The 20,771-nt window shown below is 43.7% G+C and overlaps 1 protein-coding gene across 1 annotated transcript in view; it reads right to left on the reverse strand.

The window, feature by feature from the left end:
* LOC115142332 (multiple epidermal growth factor-like domains protein 6) overlaps positions 1-20,771 on the reverse strand; it is a 98,184-nt gene that overhangs the window by 32,823 nt on the left and 44,590 nt on the right. Inside the window, exon 5 of the mRNA XM_029681734.2 lies at positions 2,496-2,618. Within this exon, the coding sequence (XP_029537594.2) occupies positions 2,496-2,618 (123 nt within the window). The remainder of the gene's footprint in view (positions 1-2,495; positions 2,619-20,771) is intronic.

A 20,771-nucleotide genomic window follows, 5' to 3' on the forward strand; every position in this document is an offset into this window, starting at 1 on the left:
AGATCCTTCCTAATGTGTTCTCCAATCTCATAAAACATTTTAGAAAAAGTCTTAGTGCTGTTATCCTCACAAGTTGAGGTATTACTTCTGGGTTTTTAGTTGAGATGGACAGGCCTGTAGGCCTGCCACATCTCAGACAGCTCAGCACCGTCTACAGAGACTGTCAGTCATACAGTAGGAATGCACTCACCATCCCTATGCTGTTAGACATACCATACACATACTGTATCTTCCTACATCCATTACAGTGCTGTCCATACAGGCACTGAAAGCAGGCTTTTTAGGTTTTTTTTTAGGTTCAGTAAATATTATGAACTTATTAATGAGCTGATATGTTTTTGTCCATTAGACATCAGAGCAGATGTCCATAGAGAGTGGTATTACCCACAGCTGTGATAACATGCCTATTAGCAGTCTTAATAACCAAAACATAAAGTCTTTCAAAAACATTTCAAAAATGGTTATTCAGCAGTCCCCATTGATGAGCTGTTTATGGTTCCATGTAGAACCCTCTGTGGAAAGGGTCCTACGTGAAACCCAAAAGGGTTCTACCTGGAACCAAAAATGGTTCTTCAAAGGATTATCCTATGGCGACAGCCAAATAACCCTTTTAGGTTCTAGATAGCACAAGTTTTTTCAAAAAGTGTATCATTATTGGCTCCTTCAGTTAGCATTCACGCTGCACATCATTCCAAACAGGCTTCTCCTCAGGGCTGGGTATAGCTACATGTTGAACTTATCACTGCCATGTATTCAACGAATTACAGACATTCTCCAATGGAAAACATCAAGCTGAGCAAAAACAAAAACAAAAAAGTGGAATTTTAGATCTGTGTGGCTTATTTGTCTATTAGACTTGGGTTCAAGCAGTATTTGCTTTCTTTCTTTCCTTTGGAGGCAGTGGTGTTGATGGTGGTAGTGGTAGTGGCGGTGTTGGTGGTAGTGGTGGTGATGGTGGTAGTGGTGGTAATGGTGATGGTAGTGATGGTGGTAGTGGTTATGGTAGTGGTAGTGATGGTGGAGGGAGTGGTGGTGATAGTAGTAGTGGTGATGGTAGTGGTTATGGTAGTGGTAGTGATGGTTGTGGTAGTGATGGTGGAGGGAGTGGTGGTGATAGTAGTAGTGGTGATGGTGGTGGTAGTGGTGGTAGTGGTGGTGATGGTGTTGGTAGTGATGGTGGTGGTAGTAGTGGTGGTGATGATGGTAGTGGTTATGGTAGTGGTAGTAATGGTAGTGGTAGTGATGGTGGAGGTAGTGGTGGTGATAGCAGTAGTGGTGATGGTGGTGGTAGTGTCGATGGTATTGATTATAGTAGTGACGATGGTGGTAGTAGTGGTGTTAGTATTGATGATGGTAGTGGTGATGTGGTGGTAGTGGTGATGGTGGCAGTAGCAGTGATGGTGGTAGTGGTGGTGTTAGTATTGATTATAGTAGTATTGGTAGTGGTGATGGTGGTACTGGAGGTGATGGTGGTAGTGGTGGTGATGGTGGTAGTGGTGGTGATGGTGGTACTGGAGGTGATGGTGGTAGTGGTGGTGATGATGGTAGTAGTGGTGATGGTGGTACTGGAGGTGAAGGTGGTAGTGATGGTGGTAGTGGTGGTGATGATGGTAGTTGTGGTGATGGTGGTATTGGAGGTGATGGTGGTGATGGTGGTAGTGGTGGTGATGGTGGTAGTGGTGGTGTTAGTATTGATGATAGTAGTAGTGGTAGTGGTGATGATGGTAGTAGTGGTGATGGTCATACTGGAGGTGGTGGTGGTAGTGGTAGTGATGGTGGTAGTGGTGGTATTAGTAGTGCTGGTAGTGATGGTGGTGGTATTAGTAGTATTGGTAGTGGTGGTGATGGTGGTAGTGGGGGTGTTAGTATTGATGGTAGTAGTATTGGTAGTGATGATGATGGTAGTAGTGGTGATGGTGGTACTGGAGGTGATGGTGGCAGTGGTGGTGATGGTGGTAGTAGCGGTGATGGTGGTAGTGGTGGTGATGGTGGTAGTGGTGGTGTTAGTATTGATGATAGTAGTATTGGTAGTGGTGATTGGTAGTGGTGATGATGGTGGTATGGTGATGGTGGTAGTGGTGGATGATGGTGGTAGTGTGATGGTATTGATGATAGTAGTATTGGAGTGGTGATGGTGGTAGTGATGGTTATACTGATAGTGGTGGTAGTATTGGTAGTGGTGATGATGGTAGGAGTGGTGATGGTGGTACTGAAGGTGGTGGTGGTAATGGTGGTATTAGTAGTGCTGATGGTGATGGTGGTAGTGGTGGTATTAGTAGTATTGGTAGTGGTGATGTGGTAGTGGTGGTGATGGTGGTAGTAGCAGTGATGGTGGTAGTGGTGGTGTTAGTATTGATGATAGTAGTATTGGTAGTGGTGATGGAGTACTGGAGGTGATGGTGGTAGTGATGGTGGTGGTAGTGGTACTGATGGTGGTAGTGGTGGTATTAGTAGTGCTGGTAGTGGTGGGGGTAGAGGAGGTGAGGAGGACTTACCTTGGCAGGTCTTGCCGTCGTCCTTCAGCTGCTGACCAGAGGGACAACTGCAGTAGAAGCTGCCGATGGTGTTGCAGCACAGAGCCTCACAGCCTCCGTTAGTCTCCTCACACTCATTAACATCTGACAAGGACAGACAGACGGATCAGTCTCACAGTAGCATACTTAATGTTACCAATGTTACAGAAACATCAATAGAGTACAATACTGTAGGAGACAATGCTTCTAAATGATAGAGCCACAGTCATGACAAATAACCATGAATTCATTAGCATCATGATTGCTGAGGAAATAAGATTGAAGAGTGAGAAATAACCTACAAGAAATGAAAGCAGTGTTTGTTGTTATCCTTGAAATTAGAAAATATCTGATGGGTTAAGTGTTTCCTTTTGTTGAACTAAATTGGAAAATTACACACAACATCCATCATTATGTTCTCCCCCTAACGGGACATGCAAGAACTGCCAGAACACCAGCTAGTCACTTGGTAGAGCCAGTGATTAACTAACTTCCCTCAACCACAAAAGTAGAACAAAAGCTTTCTCTTTCATTTCATGTCAGATAGAGTTTAACTCCAATGTCTTCCAGGGATGAGTTTGGGTCTGGTTTGTGAGGTTTGGAAGAGCTGCTTTAAAGCTTACAGAAAGTCATGACAACACTTATCAGACCAGTTTCCATCTTTAGGCAACATATTCAATCTCCAATGTAAGAAAACTGACTCTCTCTGTAATCCAATGTGGCACATCAGATTTGTTTAAACAATTATTTATGATATTAGCCTAATATGTCTAGTTTGACTTACCAACCTTACTGTGAGTTTTCATGTACATGTAACTCAACTCTCTGAGATGTGTTTCAAATATATAGTCATAGTTTGAATGTAACCACAAGCTTTCAAGACACCATCTTGGTAACCATAAAACCCCTGCCAGCGCCTTCATCAGCACATGAATAAAGCACACTGGTCAGATGAGAGAAATTCAGAATTTCAGCCAATAGAAACCAGACAACCAGATAGTCTGCCAATCACATAATGGCAATGCAATGCGCCCTTAAAAAGCAACCATGTTTCCATCTCATCTATATCCCTTACACAGCCTATCAGAGCTGTCATTCAACTGACCACATGTATTCTCTTCCACTTCACTGTATACACACACGGACTCAGATCCGGATCAGGTACTGACAGAAACCCAATCTATCTTTAGCTGGAAAAGTGAACCTCCAAAGGTCATACAAATATAGTACAATCAGGATATTGATGACTGGAAAGTAATATAACTGTCTTCAACAGGACTGCTTTTCTTTCTTCATACCATTGATGGAATGCTACAGTGCTGTGAAAGAACGGATGAATGGGTGATGAGAAAGAAAGGGGGAGGAGGAGGAGGAGGAGGGTACTTGCTTGGCACTACTAATACTTTTATAGCCCACTCTATGTCCATAAACAGAGGAGAGTCATGGAGTGATTCTGGGACTGCCAGAGGAAATGGTGGTGAGTTGTTTTCCTGTTTCAATGTATTTTTAGTGCATTCAGCCACCGCCAGCACTAACCAGCCAATTACAGACCTGGTATTTCTCTCCTAGTTTACAACGTCTGGACATGTAAATGCCAAAACACTGGGCTTTATATTCCCCATTCACCAAATATCAAAACAAATGCCTCTTCTGTAGTTCTACTAAGCATATACGGTGAGGATGATTTTCCACTCAGAGTAAAATTCCAGGGGAATAACACATTCCTGTCTCATGCCTGTGAACAGAATGTGACCTGAACGTGACCTGCAGATCAAGGACCTGACTCCGGGGCCCTGGGGAAGTCCTGGCTGTTTTCATGTCCGTTTCTACGGGGTCAGGAAGAGTGGGGCTGGGGGGCTGCATCCTCCCCCTGAGGACACACACCTGAGTGGCTCCCAGGTTTCAAGCTGGGTCAGAGTCTCGCTCATGTGTCATTCTGCTCAATGGGAAGGAATGCTGAATTGCCATGGATCAAGTCCCACAAGGTCACAAGCTTTCCTGTCCTCACAGTGAAGGCAGAATGGAGAGGGGAAATGCTAAATAGATACTAACTAGAGTATGCTAAACAAAAATGAAAGATATTTCCTAATTGTGAAAGGAAAATGAGAGAAGGGAGAAGCCAAGATGTGTCTATGGGAGAGTTTGTAACCCTACGCCGAGACATGTATTATTACTATTCATCACCAAGAACAATGATAAAGACTCCCTCGGTGTCAAAACAGGTTCCCACGATGATTAACCCAGTGATCTCTGAAATCATGAGTGGGTCGCCTGGTGATTGGTGCACAGGCTATACCCTCACCTGACTCCAAGCGACAGCAGTGGGATGCTCTTGTCTCCAGCGCTGGTACAGGTAACCTTAATCCACATTGAACCCACATTAGATCTACATTGTCCCCCAACCCCTTCATCCGTGTCCCCCAACCCCTTCGTGGAACAAGAAAACTCAAACGCAATGGACTACTGTCCTGCACATTTTCTGACCTTTTAATATCAAGAGTTAAGTTGAAGACTCAAGCTACTTTTTCTATACCCCTGATATCTGTCATGGGGGTAAAGTATTTATCATTTCTCCAGATGAGTTACTCCGATGTTGGTGTGAGTTGAAGTAAACTCTGATCCCCAAGTAAAATGTCAATATCCTTCCATCCAGTCCACTGTGTGGACCTCCATAGAGTCAGAGCCACCAGTCACACATAGCCTCACTCTATTATATTACTGTAGGACAAGCTGCCAATGTAAAGGAAAGGACTACATTTGCTTTATTACTCTTTTCTCTCAGGAGGTAATTGGAACGGTTCATTGTACATATCATGAACACCGAGCCAACATAATTTGACCCTGAATCTGCTCCTATAACCACTACTCATAGTTTTATTACTGATGAACCACAGCTACTTCTACTACAATCACTGTATCTCTACGTTCTGTAAGACAAAGCAGGCTGTCTGAGGGCCCAAAGGCCTAGCCAAGCTTGCCCATGCTCCAGGTCAGGGTTAGAGGAGGCCTACAGGGCTGGAGCTCAGGGTCAAACTGACTCACCAAGCAGGCAGGGAAGAATACACAGCTATAATTACACGTGATGGATATCTGTGTATAGGGGTAGCTTGTAACGTAATGACAGAGTGACATGAAATCTGGACACCAATACCCAATAGTTAACCCCAGTCTCAAAACATCCAGTTTGTTTAGTCAGAGGATTCTGAATGCTCAGAAGACCAGCCCACTGTCCAGAAGGGTATCAATAACCCTCAGTTTCTGATGCACAGGAGCACATGAATGTGTGTATGTCCACACGTACACACACACACACAAACATACACATACACAAAGGCCTGTGTTCTCTGCTCTAGCTGTCTATTTAGCTGGTTCTGATCAGAGCTATCCCTACACAGTGAGAAGGCCTCAGTGAACTGTCCATCCTATGGTCCATACCATATAACATTTTAACAGGCCACCAACTGGACCTTCAGTGAGTCTGTCCTCCAATATATTCATGGCCCATTTATTCTTACTGCCAGTTAACGACTGCTGGCACTCACCCAGACACACACAGCAGCCCCCAGAAAAATATCATATCACTGAACATCTGCCCCTTCACTGTGTCCAACTCAGCAGGATATCTATACATTATACATATATACAATCACAAGCCAGGACTCACATTATGTGCTGCTTTGTCAATTACTACTAAAGTGAAAACACACCAGACAAATATAAATTGTGTATTTCCCAGGAGTGGACATTCTGTTCCTAAATAAATAGTAAAAAAGAACAGAAAACAAACACTCTTTAACTAATAGCTACATTCAAAAGTGATTTGTTATGAACTCTGCCACATGTAAGAACTGGGTTACATTCGTGGGCTGTATTGTGTGACCTCCTGTGATAAGGATTACCACCACTGTTCCCGTGGGGCCTGGGTTAATGTCTGAGTAGGACTGTAGGGGTCTAACACTAACACTGCACCGTACTGCAGCCTGATCATATCTTGGTCACTGCCCGGAACATTAGAACATTGATCAAGAGGAAGCCACAGATAGCCCTGGTCTGTTTCCTCTTATGGTCCAGATCTAAAAACATGCTGCTTTCATCTGCCTGACTGGGGTCCCCTCCTTGTTTGCCAGAGCTGCATTCACCAGGGGACAAGCTAAGGTGAAGCCTGGGACACCAGCTCATAGGCCTCAAAAAGGAAAGGTCTGAGAGGCAGGATATTAAAACTGATGATAACTTGAGGATATGGGAGAGTTATCCCTGGACTAGGTCAAGTATTTCAACAAGGTGGATTAGAAATGCATGTTGTTAGATCATATTAGATATGACCATAACTAGACACTCAGACGAACCATCAAACAGGTAAAGCGTCAATACAGGACTAAGATTGAATCCTACTACACCGTCTCTGATGCTCGTCGGATGTGGCAAGGCGCAAAACTACCAGATGAGCTAAATGTCTTTTATGCTCGCTTTGAGGCAAGCAATAATGATGCATGCATGAGTGTACCAACTGTTCTGGACGACTGTGTGATCACGCTCTCTGTAGCCGATGTGAGCAAGACCTTTAAACAGGTCAACATTCACAAAGCCACAGGGCCAGACGGATTACCAGGACGTGTACTCAAAGAATGCTGTACTCAAAGAATGCGCGGACCAACTGGCAAGTGTCTTCACTGACATGTTCAACCTCTCCCTGGCCAAGTCTGTAATACCTACATGTTTCAAACAGACCACCATAGTCTCTGTGCCCAAGATAGCGAAGGTAACCTGCCTAAATTATTACTGTCCCGTAGCACTCACGTCGGTAGCCATGAAGCGCTTTGAAAGGCTGGTCATGGCTCACATCACATCAACAACTCTGATGCAATATCAATTGCACTCCACACTGCCCTTTCCCACCTGAACAAAAGGAACACCTATGTGAGAATGCTGTTCATTGACTACAGCTCAGCATTCAACACCATTGTGCCCACAAAGCTCATCACTAGGGTTGGACATTTTGGTGAATATTTAGAGGGGGAAACTTTCCGTGGGAATTAATGGGAATATATGGGAATTAACGGGAATATATGGGAATTAACGGAAATATATGAGAATTAATATTACTACCATTTAAATGTAGATGTTTCTTGCACTGGATATATTTACCATATCATATGGAAACAGAAACATAGGTGAATGAACATGTTGTTGTGTTCTTTGATGCAAGAAACCACTTTACAAAATAAAATGCATTATTATTCCCGTACCATTATCACAGAGAATCAGATCAATTATGCTCCCCTCTGCCTATTGGCTACTTGGCTTATTCAAGCCCGTCTCAACATACAGCACTGCCCCTTTAAGACAAAAAAAAGCTCTTCACCTGACTTGTTTTTCATAATATCTAGAAATGTACACATTTAGTGCTCTTATAGGAAGCAATCACTGCCCTATTGTTGACTACAAATGATCTATAACTGGGCCAATAACTCACTAACTAGAAAAGGATATGAACTAAATGTTCACACGTTGCTACATGCAGCTCTTGCTTTGATCTCAGAACAAGTGCATCTACTTAAGACCACAGCTATAAACACAGTCCAGTTCTAAGTAAATGGCACAGATCCATATGTGGCCATGGTCTATTTGTGTATAGGCCTACTACAGCTCTGATTGGTGATGCCACACCGGTCTGTGTAGAGTTCTGGCTGAGTCTTGCTCAATATGATTGTGTTCATTAACTGTTTAGACTCAGTCCTGGGGGAGCTGCACGGCAGTCTTGGCTGCAGGTTAGAGGGAACCTTGTTCATGACTAACTATTACTTTTTTTGCCTACGTTTACTGACAAGGTCATATTCAGCGGGTCTTGCGCGTTCATAAATTCATCAGTTACTCTGCGCTCTGGCACACTCCCTTACGAAAAAAGATTGTAGACAGAGTGCAGTATAACTGTAGTACACTGAAGTGTAACTGTAGTACACTGAAGTGTAACTGTAGTACACTGAAGTGTAACTGTAGTTAAAGTAGAGTAAACAGTGGCTTGCGAAAGTATTCTCCACTCTTGGCATTTTTCCTATTTTGTTGCCTTACAACCTGGAATTAAAATGTATTTTTGGGGGGTTTGTATCACTTGATTTACACAACATGCCTACCACTTTGAAGTTGCAAAATATTTGTTATTGTTAAACAAACAACTTAAAACTTTGCCAAAAATATTTCAACTCAGTTTTCCACAATTCCTGACATTTAATCCTGGTAAAAATTCTCTGTCTTAGGATCACCACTTTATTTTAAGAATGTGAAATGTAGAATAGAAGAGAAAATGATTTATTTCAGCTTTTATTTCTTTCATAACATTCCCAGTGGGTCAGAAATTTACATACACTCAATTAGTATTTGGTAGCATTGCCTCGGGTAGCCTTCCACAAGCTTCCCACAATAAGTTGGGTGAATTTTGGCCCATTCCTCCTGACAGAGCTGGTGTAACTGAGTCAAGTTTGTAGGCCTACTTACTCGCACGCGCTTTTTCAGTTTTGCCCACAAATGTTTTATAGGATTGAGGTCAGGGCTTTGTGATGGCCACTCCAATACCTTGACTTTGTTGTTCTTAAGCCATTTTGCCACAACTTCAGAAGTATGCTTGGGGTCATTGTCCATTTGGAAGACCCATTTGCGACCAAACTTTAACTTCCTGACTGATGTCTTGAGATGTTGCTTTAATATATCCACATACATTTCCATCCTTATGATGCCATCAATTTTGTGAAGTGCACCAGTCCCTCCTGCAGAAAAGCACCCCCACAACATGATGCTGCCACCCCCCCGGTTGGGATGGTGTTCTTCGGCTTGCAAGCATCCCCCTTTTTTCCTCCAAACATAATGATGGTCATTATGGCCAAACAGTTCTATTTATGTTTCATCAGACCAGAGGACATTTCTCCAAAAAGTACAATCTTTGTCCCCATGTGCAGTTGCAAACCATAGTCTGGCTTTTTTATGGCGGTTTTGGAGTAGTGGCTTCTTCCTTGCGGAGCGACCTTTTAGCTTATGTCGATATAGGACTCGTTTTACTGTGGATACAGATACTTTTGTACCTGTTTCCTCCAGCATCTTCACAAGGTCCTTTGCTGTTGTTATGGGATTGATTTTCACTTTTTGACCCAAAGAACGTTCATCTCTAGGAGACAGAACGCGTCTCCTTCCTGAGCGGTATGACGGCTGAGTGGAGCCATGGTGTTTATACTTGCGTACTATTGTTTGTACAGAGGAACGTGGTACCTTCAGGTGTTTGGAAATTGCTCCCAAGTACGAACCAGACTTATGGAGGTCTACAATATTATTTCTGAGGTCTTGGCTGATTTCTTTTGAGTTTCCCATGATGTCAAGCAAAGAGGCACTGAGTTTGAAGGAAGGCCTTGAAATACATCCACACGTACACCTCCAAATGACTCAAATTATGTCAATTAGCCTATCAGAAGCTTCTAAAGCCATGACATAATAATTTTCTGGAATTTTCCAAGCTGTTTAAAGGCACAGTCAACTTAGTGTATGTAAACTTCTGACCCACTGGAATTGTTATAGTGAATTTGAATTGAAAATGAAAACAATTGTTCGGAAATGACTTGTGTCATGCACAAAGTAGATGTTCTAACCGACTTGCCAAAACTATAGTATGTTAACAAGACATTTGTGGAGTGGTTGAAAAACGAGTTTTAATGACTCCAACCTAAGTGTATGTAAACTTACGACTTCAACTCTAACTATTCACCCACCCCAAAGCCAATACTCTGTAGAGCCACCTTTTGCAGCAATTACAGCTGCAAGTCTCTTGGGCTTGGCACATCTAGCCACTGGGATTTTTGCCCATTCTTCAAGGCAAAACTGCTCCAGCTCCTTCAAGTTGGATGGGTTCCGCTGGTATACAGCAATCTTTAAGTCATACCACAGATTCTCAATTGGATTGAACAATGGGCTTTGACTAGGCCATTCGAAGACATGTAAATGTTTCCCCTGAAACCACTCGAGTGTTACTTTAGCAGTATGTTTAGGGTCATTGTCCTGCTGGAATGTGAACCTCCATCCCAGTCTCAAATCTCTGGAAGACAGAAACAGGTCTCTCTCAAGAATTTCTCTGTATTTAGCGCCATTCATCATTCCTTCAATTCTGACCAGTTTCCCGGTCCCTGATGATGAAAAACATCCCCACAGCATGATGCTCCCACCACCATTGTGTTCTCGGGGTGATGAGAGGTGTTGGGTTTGCGCCAGACATAGTGTTTTCCTTGATGGCCAAAAAGCTCAATTTTAGTCTCATCTACCAGTACCTTCTTCCATATGTTTGGGGAGTCTCCCACATGCCTTTTGGCAAACACCAAATGTGTTGCTTATTTTTTTCTTTAAGGAATGGCATTTTTCTGGCCACTCTTTCGAAAAGCCTTGCTCTGTGGATTGTATGGCTTAAAGTGGTCCTATGGACAGATACTCTAATCTCCGCTGTGGAACTTTGCAGCACCTTCAGGGTTATCTTTGGTCTATTTGTTGCCTCTCTGATTAATGCCCTCCTTGCCTGGTCCATGAGTTTTGGTGGGTGGCCCTCTGTCGGCAGGTTTGCTGTGGTGCCGTATTCTTTCAATTTTTGAATAATGGATTTGATGGTGCTCCGTGGGATGTTCAAAGTTTCGGATATTGTTTTATAACCCAACCCTGATCTGTACTTCTCCACAACTTTGTCCCTGAACTGTTTGGAGAGCTCCTTGGTCTTCATGGTGCCACTTGCTTGGTGGTGCCCCTTGCTTAGTGATGTTGCAGACTCTGGGGCCTTTCAGAACTGAGTCACTCACCCACTCCTGCAATGACATGACATCCTCCTAGCAGCTAGCTAACTATCTAGCTAACATTATGCTTTTTGTTTTTAGCTAGCTACATAAATAGATACTCTAGCATATTAGCCACATTATGACTGACTTGTGATCATTACCCTTGCTAGTGTGGTTGTATTGACATTCCCAGCCTTAGTTACATTCGTCCGTTTTTGTACAAAATACTGAGTCATTGAAACTGAAACAGTGCATCCCGAATGGAGGCAGCAAACAATGTACCAGGCCAGCTGTGATTTACAACCTGATAGCAATATTTTTTGGTCTACCAAGAAATGTATTAGTGAATTATATTAATCATGCACTGAACTGCATCCATATATCCTGCCAACAATGTATATCATGGAATATTAAGTCAAATATAACCTCCCTTACAAAAAAAGATTGCCGTTTTGAAACTGCAGCAAAAGTGCAGTAACTGCAGTCGACTGTAGTCTTTTGGATGAAGCAATGGCAGAATAACTGAACCAGAGGTCGACAAATTAATCGGCATGGATTAATTAGGGACGATTTCAAGTTTTCATAACAATTGGTAATCAGCCTTTTTGGGTGCCGATTATGGCCGATTACAATGCAATCCACGAGGAGACTGCTTGGCAGGCTGACAACCTGTCACGCGAGCGCAGCAACAAAAGAACCTTGTGGCTGCAAGGAGCTAAGGTAAGTTGCTAGCTAGCATTAAACGTATCTTATAAAAAACAATCAATCTTCACATAAACACTAGTTAATTAAACATGGTTGATGATATTACTAGGTTATTCTGCGTTGCATATAATCAATGTGGTGCTTGTTAATTTATCATCGAATCACAGCCTGATGATTTAACAAAAGCACATTTGCGAAAAAAGCACAATCGTTGCACAAATGTACCTAACCGTAAACATCAATGCCTTTCTTAAAACCAATACACAAGTATATATTTTCTTAAACTGCATATTTTGTTCAAATAAATTAATGTTAGCATTGGCAATATTAACTAGGGAAACTGGGACACTTTTTTGCTTAACCTTTATTTAACTAGGCAAGTCAGTTAAGAACACATTCTTATTTACAATGAAGGCCAAGGAACAGTGGGTTAACTGCCTTGTTCAGGCGCAGAATGACAGATTTTTACCTTGTCAGCTCAGGGATTCGATATAGCAACCTTTCGGTTACTGGCCAAACGCAAGGCTACCATCCACCCCGCTTCTCTTGCATTCAGTGCAAGCAGAGTCAGGGTATATGCAGCTATTTGGGCCGCCTGGCTCGTTGCGAACTGTGTGAAGACCATTTCTTCCTAACAAAGGCCGTGATTAGTTTGCCTGAATTTGACATAATTATGACATAACATTGAAGGTTGTGCAATGTAACAGCAATATTTAGACTTAGGGATGCCGATAAAGTACGGAACGGTTCCGTATTTCACTGAAAGAATAAACATTTTGTTTTTCGAAATGATGGTTTCTGGATTTTACCATATTAATGACCAAAGGCTCGTATTTCTGTGTGATTATTTAATTATAATTAAGTCTGTGATTTGATATTTGATAGAGCAGTCTGACTGAGCAGTGGTGGCAGCAGCAGGCTCATAAGCATTCATTCAAACAGCACTTTACTACTCTTAACAATGCTTGTTGCACAGTGCTGGCAATACTAAAGTGCCTATAAGAACATCCAATAGTCAAAGGTATATAAAATACAAATGGTATAGAGAGAAATAGTCAATGCAATAATTGTTATAACTACAACCTAAAACTTCTTACCTGGGAATATTGAAGACTCATGTTAAAAGGAACCACCAGCTTTCATATGTTCTCATTTCTGAGCAAGGAACATAAACGTTAGCTTTTTACATGGCACATATTGCACTATTACCTTCTACACCAAAACAGTGTTTTTGCATTATTTAAACCAAATTGAACATGTATCATTATTTATTTGAGACTACATATATTTTATTTATGTATTATATTAAGTTAAAATAAAAGTGTTTGTTCATTCATTGTTCATTCAGTATTGTTGTAATTGTCATTATTACAAATATATACAGTGCCTTGCGAAAGTATTCGGCCCCCTTGAACTTTGCGACCTTTTGCCACATTTCAGGCTTCAAACATAAATATATAAAACTGTATTTTTTGTGAAGAATCAACAACAAGTGGGACACAATCATGAAGTGGAACGACATTTATTGGATATTTCAAACTTTTTTAACAAATCAAAAACTGAAAAATTGGGCATGCAAAATTATTCAGCCCCTTTACTTTCAGTGCAGCAAACTCTCTCCAGAAGTTCAGTGAGGATCTCTGAATGATCCAATGTTGACCTAAATGACTAATGATGATAAATACAATCCACCTGTGTGTAATCAAGTCTCCGTATAAATGCACCTGCACTGTGATAGTCTCAGAGGTCCGTTAAAAGCGCAGAGAGCATCATGAAGAACAAGAAACACACCAGGCAGGTCCGAGATACTGTTGTGAAGAAGTTTAAAGCCGGATTTGGATACAAACATATTTCCCAAGCTTTAAACATCCCAAGGAGCACTGTGCAAGCGATAATATTGAAATGGAAGGAGTATCAGACCACTGCAAATCTACCAAGACCTGGCCGTCCCTCTAAACTTTCAGCTCATACAAGGAGAAGACTGATCAGAGATGCAGCCAAGAGGCCCATGATCACTCTGGATGAACTGCAGAGATCTACAGCTGAGGTGGGAAACTCTGTCCATAGGACAACAATCAGTCGTATATTGCACAAATCTGGCCTTTATGGAAGAGTGGCAAGAAGAAAGCCATTTCTAAAAGATATCCATAAAAAGTGTTGTTTAAAGTTTGCCACAAGCCACTTGGGAGACACACCAAACATGTGGAAGAAGGTGCTCTGGTCAGATGAAACCAAAATTGAACTTTTTGGCAACAATGCAAAACGTTATGTTTGGCGTAAAAGCAACACAGCTCATCACCCTGAACACACCATCCCCACTGTCAAACATGGTGGTGGCAGCATCATGGTTTGGGCCTGCTTTTCTTCAGCAGGGACAGGGAAGATGGTTAAAATTGATGGGAAGATGGATGGAGCCAAATACAGGACCATTCTGGAAGAAAACCTGATGGAGTCTGCAAAAGACCTGAGACTGGGACGGAGATTTGTCTTCCAACAAGACAATGATCCAAAACATAAAGCAAAATCTACAATGGAATGGTTCAAAAATAAACATATCCAGGTGTTAGAATGGCCAAGTCAAAGTCCAGACCTGAATCCAATCGAGAATCTGTGGAAAGAACTGAAAACTGCTGTTCACAAATGCTCTCCATCCAACCTCACTGAGCTCGAGCTGTTTTGCAAGGAGGAATGGGAAAAAATGTCAGTCTCTCGATGTGCAAAACTGATAGAGACATACCCCAAGCGACTTACAGCTGTAATCGCAGCAAAAGGTGGCGCTACAAAGTATTAACTTAAGGGGGCTGAATAATTTTGCACACCCAATTTTTCCGTTTTTGATTTGTTAAAAAAGTTTGAAATATCCAATAAATGTCGTTCCACTTCATGATTGTGTCCCACTTGTTGTTGATTCTTCACAAAAAAATACAGTTTTATATCTTTATGTTTGAAGCCTGAAATGTGGCAAAAGGTCGCAAAGTTCAAGGGGGCCAAATACTTTCGCAAGGCACTGTATATATAAAAATCGTCCGATTTATCGGTATCAGCTTTTTCGGTCATCCAATAATCGGTATTGGCGTAGAAAAATCATAATCGGTTGACCTCTGAACTGTACTGCAGTTGACCTGCAGTTATTCTGCACTGTAACTGCAGTTACACTGGATAATTACTGCAGTAAAAAAAATATTATATTTTGGACACAGTATTTTCAGCATACTGCAGTTATACTGCACTCTCACTGCAATCTTTTTTTGTAGAGGCTATTTTTAAAACCTTGTATAAAGTCGTTTTTTTTGGCATAAAGTGGAAATTTGATATTTTTGACTGATTATCTTTTTGCTTCATATCTGCAAAGTAGTCAGTTCCACTTTAACACTCCATGGACTTGTAGGTCATACCTGCACTAAAGAGATAATAAAACTCAACCAAAACAATCGAAACGCCATGGAAACGCCACAAACGCTTATGTGAACAGGAGGTAGCATTTCGCAGAATTTTGTTCTAAATTCTAAAAGAATCACATCTAAATATTATGCAGAAAAAACAGTCAGATATATCCAAATCAGGTTTGATTAACCACAGCATGGGCCTGCGTAACAGTACTCTTCTTGAGACTGCAAACTAGCTGCACTTCATTTAATTTTCCCTTTTTTTAATTGACACTTCTTTGTATACATCCATAAAAATGATGCCAGCTGATTCCTGATTTAGACTGGCTGAGAAACGCTACCTGTTTGTCTGCCTCGTTCCGACTCCCGACACCTTTTAAAAATAAATACAAATATTTAACCTTTATTTAACCAGGTAGGCCAGTTGAGAACAGGTTCTCATTTACAACTGCGACCTGGTCAAGATAAAGCAAAGCAGTGCGACACAAACAACAACACAGAGTTGCACGTGGAATAAACAAACGTACAGTCAATAACACAATAAGAAAGTCTATATATAGTGTAAATGAAGTAAGATTAAGGAGGTAAGGCAATAAATAGGCCATAGTGGCAAAATAATTACAATTTAGCCATTAAACACTGGAGTGATAGATGTGCAGAAGATGAATGTGCAAGTAGAGATACTGGTGTGCAAAGGAGCAAAAAAAAATATATAACAATATGGGGATGAGGTAGTTGGGTGGGCTATTTACAGATGGGCTATGTACAGGTGCAATGATCTGTAAGCTGCTCTGACAGCTGATGCTTAAAGTTAGTGAGGGAGATATGAGGCTCCAGATTCAGTGATTTTTTAAATTCGTTCCAGTGATTGGCAGCAGAGAACTGGAAGGAAAGGCGGCCAAAGAGGAATTGGCTTTGGGGGTGACCAGTGAAATATACCTGCTGGAGCACGTGCTACGGGTGGGTGCTGCTATGGTGACCAGTGAGCTGAGATAAGGCGGGGCTTTACCTAGCAAAGACTTATAGATGACCTGGAGCCAGTGGGTTTGGTGACAAATATGAAGCGAGGGCCAGCCAACGAACGCATACAGGTCATTGACCACTGACCACGGAGGAGAGGAGGGAGGCGGAGGGACAGTGCTCGAAGCTCACAAACAATATTTACCTCTGAGTGAGGCCAAACCAAATCATAAGTTTCAAAGCTTATCAACTTTCAAATAATTACTTTCCCATTGTTCCTCAAAAATGCAGTGTATGATATACCATTTTGGTAGCATCAACTTCCGGGTTGGAGCGAGCGGTCGCATCCGCACTTCGGTCCGCAGGTAGTATAACTTTTCATTACATTTCATTACATTTCATTATAGTACAACGGTTTGATTTGTCTAATCTTAGCAATTTCTTCTTAGCTAGCTACATAGCCGTCTTTGTATCAAAGATAATTGCGTAATTATCGTATTTCGTCGTCCTAACGTAGTCTACACTGCTATCTGCCCAGCAGCTAGCCAGCTAGCAAACGTCCACCGTCTACCGAATAGCAGCACTGTAGAAACTATTACACTCAACTGAACGACTTGATTAGTGTAGTGTTAGCTAGCTACATAGTTGTCTTTGCTGTCTTCATTTCCAAGATAATTGTGTAGTTTAGAGTGTGTAGTTTTAGAGTGATTATCTTAATTTACCGAGGTTAGCTAGCCAGCTATTTGTCGTCCTTAACGTAGGAGACACTGCTAGCTAGCCAACAGCTAGCCAACGTCTACCGAATAGAACTTCCGCACTCAACAACCCGGTCGCATTCCGCTTCGCTCCACAGGTAGTATCACATTTTCATTTCATTTCATTACAGTACAACGGTTTGATTTGTTTGATCGTAGCTAGCTACATAGCTAGCTACATAGCCGTCTTTGTATCAAAGATAATTGTGTAGTCTAGAGCGATTTTCTAGGTTAGCTAGCCAGCTATTGTCGTTCTTTTAACGCAACGTAACGTAATCAACACTGCTAGCTAGCCAGCCAGCCCCCGAATAGCAGCACTGTAGAAACTATTACACTCAACGGAACGACTTGATTAATGTAGTGTCAACAACGCAGCCACTGCCAGCTAGCCTACAAAGTCAACAACGCAGCCACTGCCAGCTAGCCTACTTCAGCAGTACTGTATCATTTTAATCATTCTAGTCAATAAGATTCTTGCTACGTAAGCTTAACTTTCTGAACATTCGAGACGTGTAGTCCACTTGTCATTCCAATCTCCTTTGCATTAGCGTAGCCTCTTCTGTAGCCTGTCAACTATGTGTCTGTCTATCCCTGTTCTCTCCTCTCTGCACAGACCATACAAACGCTCCACACCGCGTGGCCGCGGCCACCTAATCTGGTGGTCCCAGCGCGCACGACCCACGTGGAGTTCCAGGTCTCCGGTAGCCTCTGGAACTGCCGATCTGCGGCCAACAAGGCAGAGTTCATCTCAGCCTATGCCTCCCTCCAGTCCCTCGACTTCTTGGCACTGACGGAAACATGGATCACCACAGATAACACTGCTACTCCTACTGCTCTCTCTTCGTCCGCCCACGTGTTCTCGCACACCCCGAGAGCTTCTGGTCAGCGGGGTGGTGGCACCGGGATCCTCATCTCTCCCAAGTGGTCATTCTCTCTTTCTCCCCTTACCCATCTGTCTATCGCCTCCTTTGAATTCCATGCTGTCACAGTTACCAGCCCTTTCAAGCTTAACATCCTTATCATTTATCGCCCTCCAGGTTCCCTCTGAGAGTTCATCAATGAGCTTGATGCCTTGATAAGCTCCTTTCCTGAGGACGGCTCACCTCTCACAGTTCTGGGCGACTTTAACCTCCCCACGTCTACCTTTGACTAATTCCGATCTGCCTCCTTCTTTCCACTCCTCTCCTCTTTTGACCTCACCCTCTCACCTTCCCCCCCTACTCACAAGGCAGGCAATACGCTCGACCTCATATTTACTAGATGCTGTTCTTCCACTAACCTCATTGCAACTCCCCTCCAAGTCTCCGACCACTACCTTGTATCCTTTTCCCTCTCGCTCTCATCCAACACTTCCCACACTGCCCCTACTCGGATGGTATCGCGCCGTCCCAACCTTCGCTCTCTCTCCCCCGCTACTCTCTCCTCTTCCATCCTATCATCTCTTCCCTCTGCTCAAACCTTCTCCAACCTATCTCCTGATTCTGCCTCCTCAACCCTCCTCTCCTCCCTTTCTGCATCCTTTGACTCTCTATGTCCCCTATCCTCCAGGCCGGCTCGGTCCTCCCCTCCCGCTCCGTGGCTCGACGACTCATTGCGAGCTCACAGAACAGGGCTCCGGGCAGCCGAGCGGAAATGGAGGAAAACTTGCCTCCCTGCGGACCTGGCATCCTTTCACTCCCTCCTCTCTACATTTTCCTCTTCTGTCTCTGCTGCTAAAGCCACTTTCTACCACTCTAAATTCCAAGCATCTGCCTCTAACCCTAGGAAGCTCTTTGCCACCGTCTCCTCCCTCCTGAATCCTCCTCCCCCTCCCCCCCCCTCCTCCCTCTCTGCAGATGACTTTGTCAACCATTTTGAAAAGAAGGTCGACGACATCCGATCCTCGTTTGCTAAGTCAAACGACACCGCTGGTTCTGCTCACACTGCCCTACCCTGTGCTCTGACCTCTTTCTCCCCTCTCTCTCCAGATGAAATCTCGCGTCTTGTGACGGCCGGCCGCCCAACAACCTGCCCGCTTGACCCTATCCCTCCTCTCTTCTCCAGACCATTTCCGGAGACCTTCTCCCTTACCTCACCTCGCTCATCAACTCATCCCTGACCGCTGGCTACGTCCCTTCCGTCTTCAAGAGAGCGAGAGTTGCACCCCTTCTGAAAAAACCTACACTCGATCCCTCCGATGTCAACAACTACAGACCAGTATCCCTTCTTTCTTTTCTCTCCAAAACTCTTGAACGTGCCGTCCTTGGCCAGCTCTCCGCTATCTCTCTCAGAATGACCTTCTTGATCCAAATCAGTCAGGTTTCAAGACTAGTCATTCAACTGAGACTGCTCTTCTCTGTATCACGGAGGCGCTCCGCACTGCTAAAGCTAACTCTCTCTCCTCTGCTCTCATCCTTCTAGACCTATCGGCTGCCTTCGATACTGTGAACCATCAGATCCTTCTCTCCACCCTCTCCGAGTTGGGCATCTCCGGCGCGGCCCACGCTTGATTGCGTCCTACCTGACAGGTCGCTCCTACCAGGTGGCGTGGCGAGAATCTGTCTCCTCACCACGTGCTCTCACCACTGGTGTCCCCAGGGCTCTGTTCTAGGCCCTCTCCTATTCTCGCTATACACCAAGTCACTTGGCTCTGTCATAACCTCACATGGTCTCTCCTATCATTGCTATGCAGACGACACACAATTAATCTTCTCCTTTCCCCCTTCTGATGACCAGGTGGCGAATCGCATCTCTGCATGTCTGGCAGACATATCAGTGTGGATGACGGATCACCACCTCAAGCTGAACCTCGGCAAGACGGAGCTGCTCTTCCTCCCGGGGAAGGACTGCCCGTTCCATGATCTCGCCATCACGGTTGACAACTCCATTGTGTCCTCCTCCCAGAGCGCTAAGAACCTTGGCGTGATCCTGGACAACACCCTGTCGTTCTCAACTAACATCAAGGCGGTGGCCCGTTCCTGTAGGTTCATGCTCTACAACATCCGCAGAGTACGACCCTGCCTCACACAGGAAGCGGCGCAGGTCCTAATCCAGGCACTTGTCATCTCCCGTCTGGATTACTGCAACTCGCTGTTGGCTGGGCTCCCTGCCTGTGCCATTAAACCCCTACAACTCATCCAGAACGCCGCAGCCCGTCTGGTGTTCAACCTTCCCAAGTTCTCTCACGTCACCCCGCTCCTCCGCTCTCTCCACTGGCTTCCAGTTGAAGCTCGCATCCGCTACAAGACCATGGTGCTTGCCTACGGAGCTGTGAGGGGAACGGCACCTCAGTACCTCCAGGCTCTGATCAGGCCCTACACCCAAACAAGGGCACTGCGTTCATCCACCTCTGGCCTGCTCGCCTCCCTACCACTGAGGAAGTACAGTTCCCGCTCAGCCCAGTCAAAACTGTTCGCTGCTCTGGCCCCCCAATGGTGGAACAAACTCCCTCACGACGCCAGGACAGCGGAGTCAATCACCACCTTCCGGAGACACCTGAAACCCCACCTCTTTAAGGAATACCTAGGATAGGATAAAGTAATCCTTCTCACCCCCCCTTAAAAGATTTAGATGCACTATTGTAAAGTGGCTGTTCCACTGGATGTCATAAGGTGAATGCACCAATTTGTAAGTCGCTCTGGATAAGAGCGTCTGCTAAATGACTTAAATGTAAATGTA

The sequence above is a fragment of the Oncorhynchus nerka genome, linkage group LG15, assembly GCF_034236695.1.
Source record: "Oncorhynchus nerka isolate Pitt River linkage group LG15, Oner_Uvic_2.0, whole genome shotgun sequence".
Taxonomy (NCBI): Eukaryota; Metazoa; Chordata; class Actinopteri; order Salmoniformes; family Salmonidae; genus Oncorhynchus; species Oncorhynchus nerka.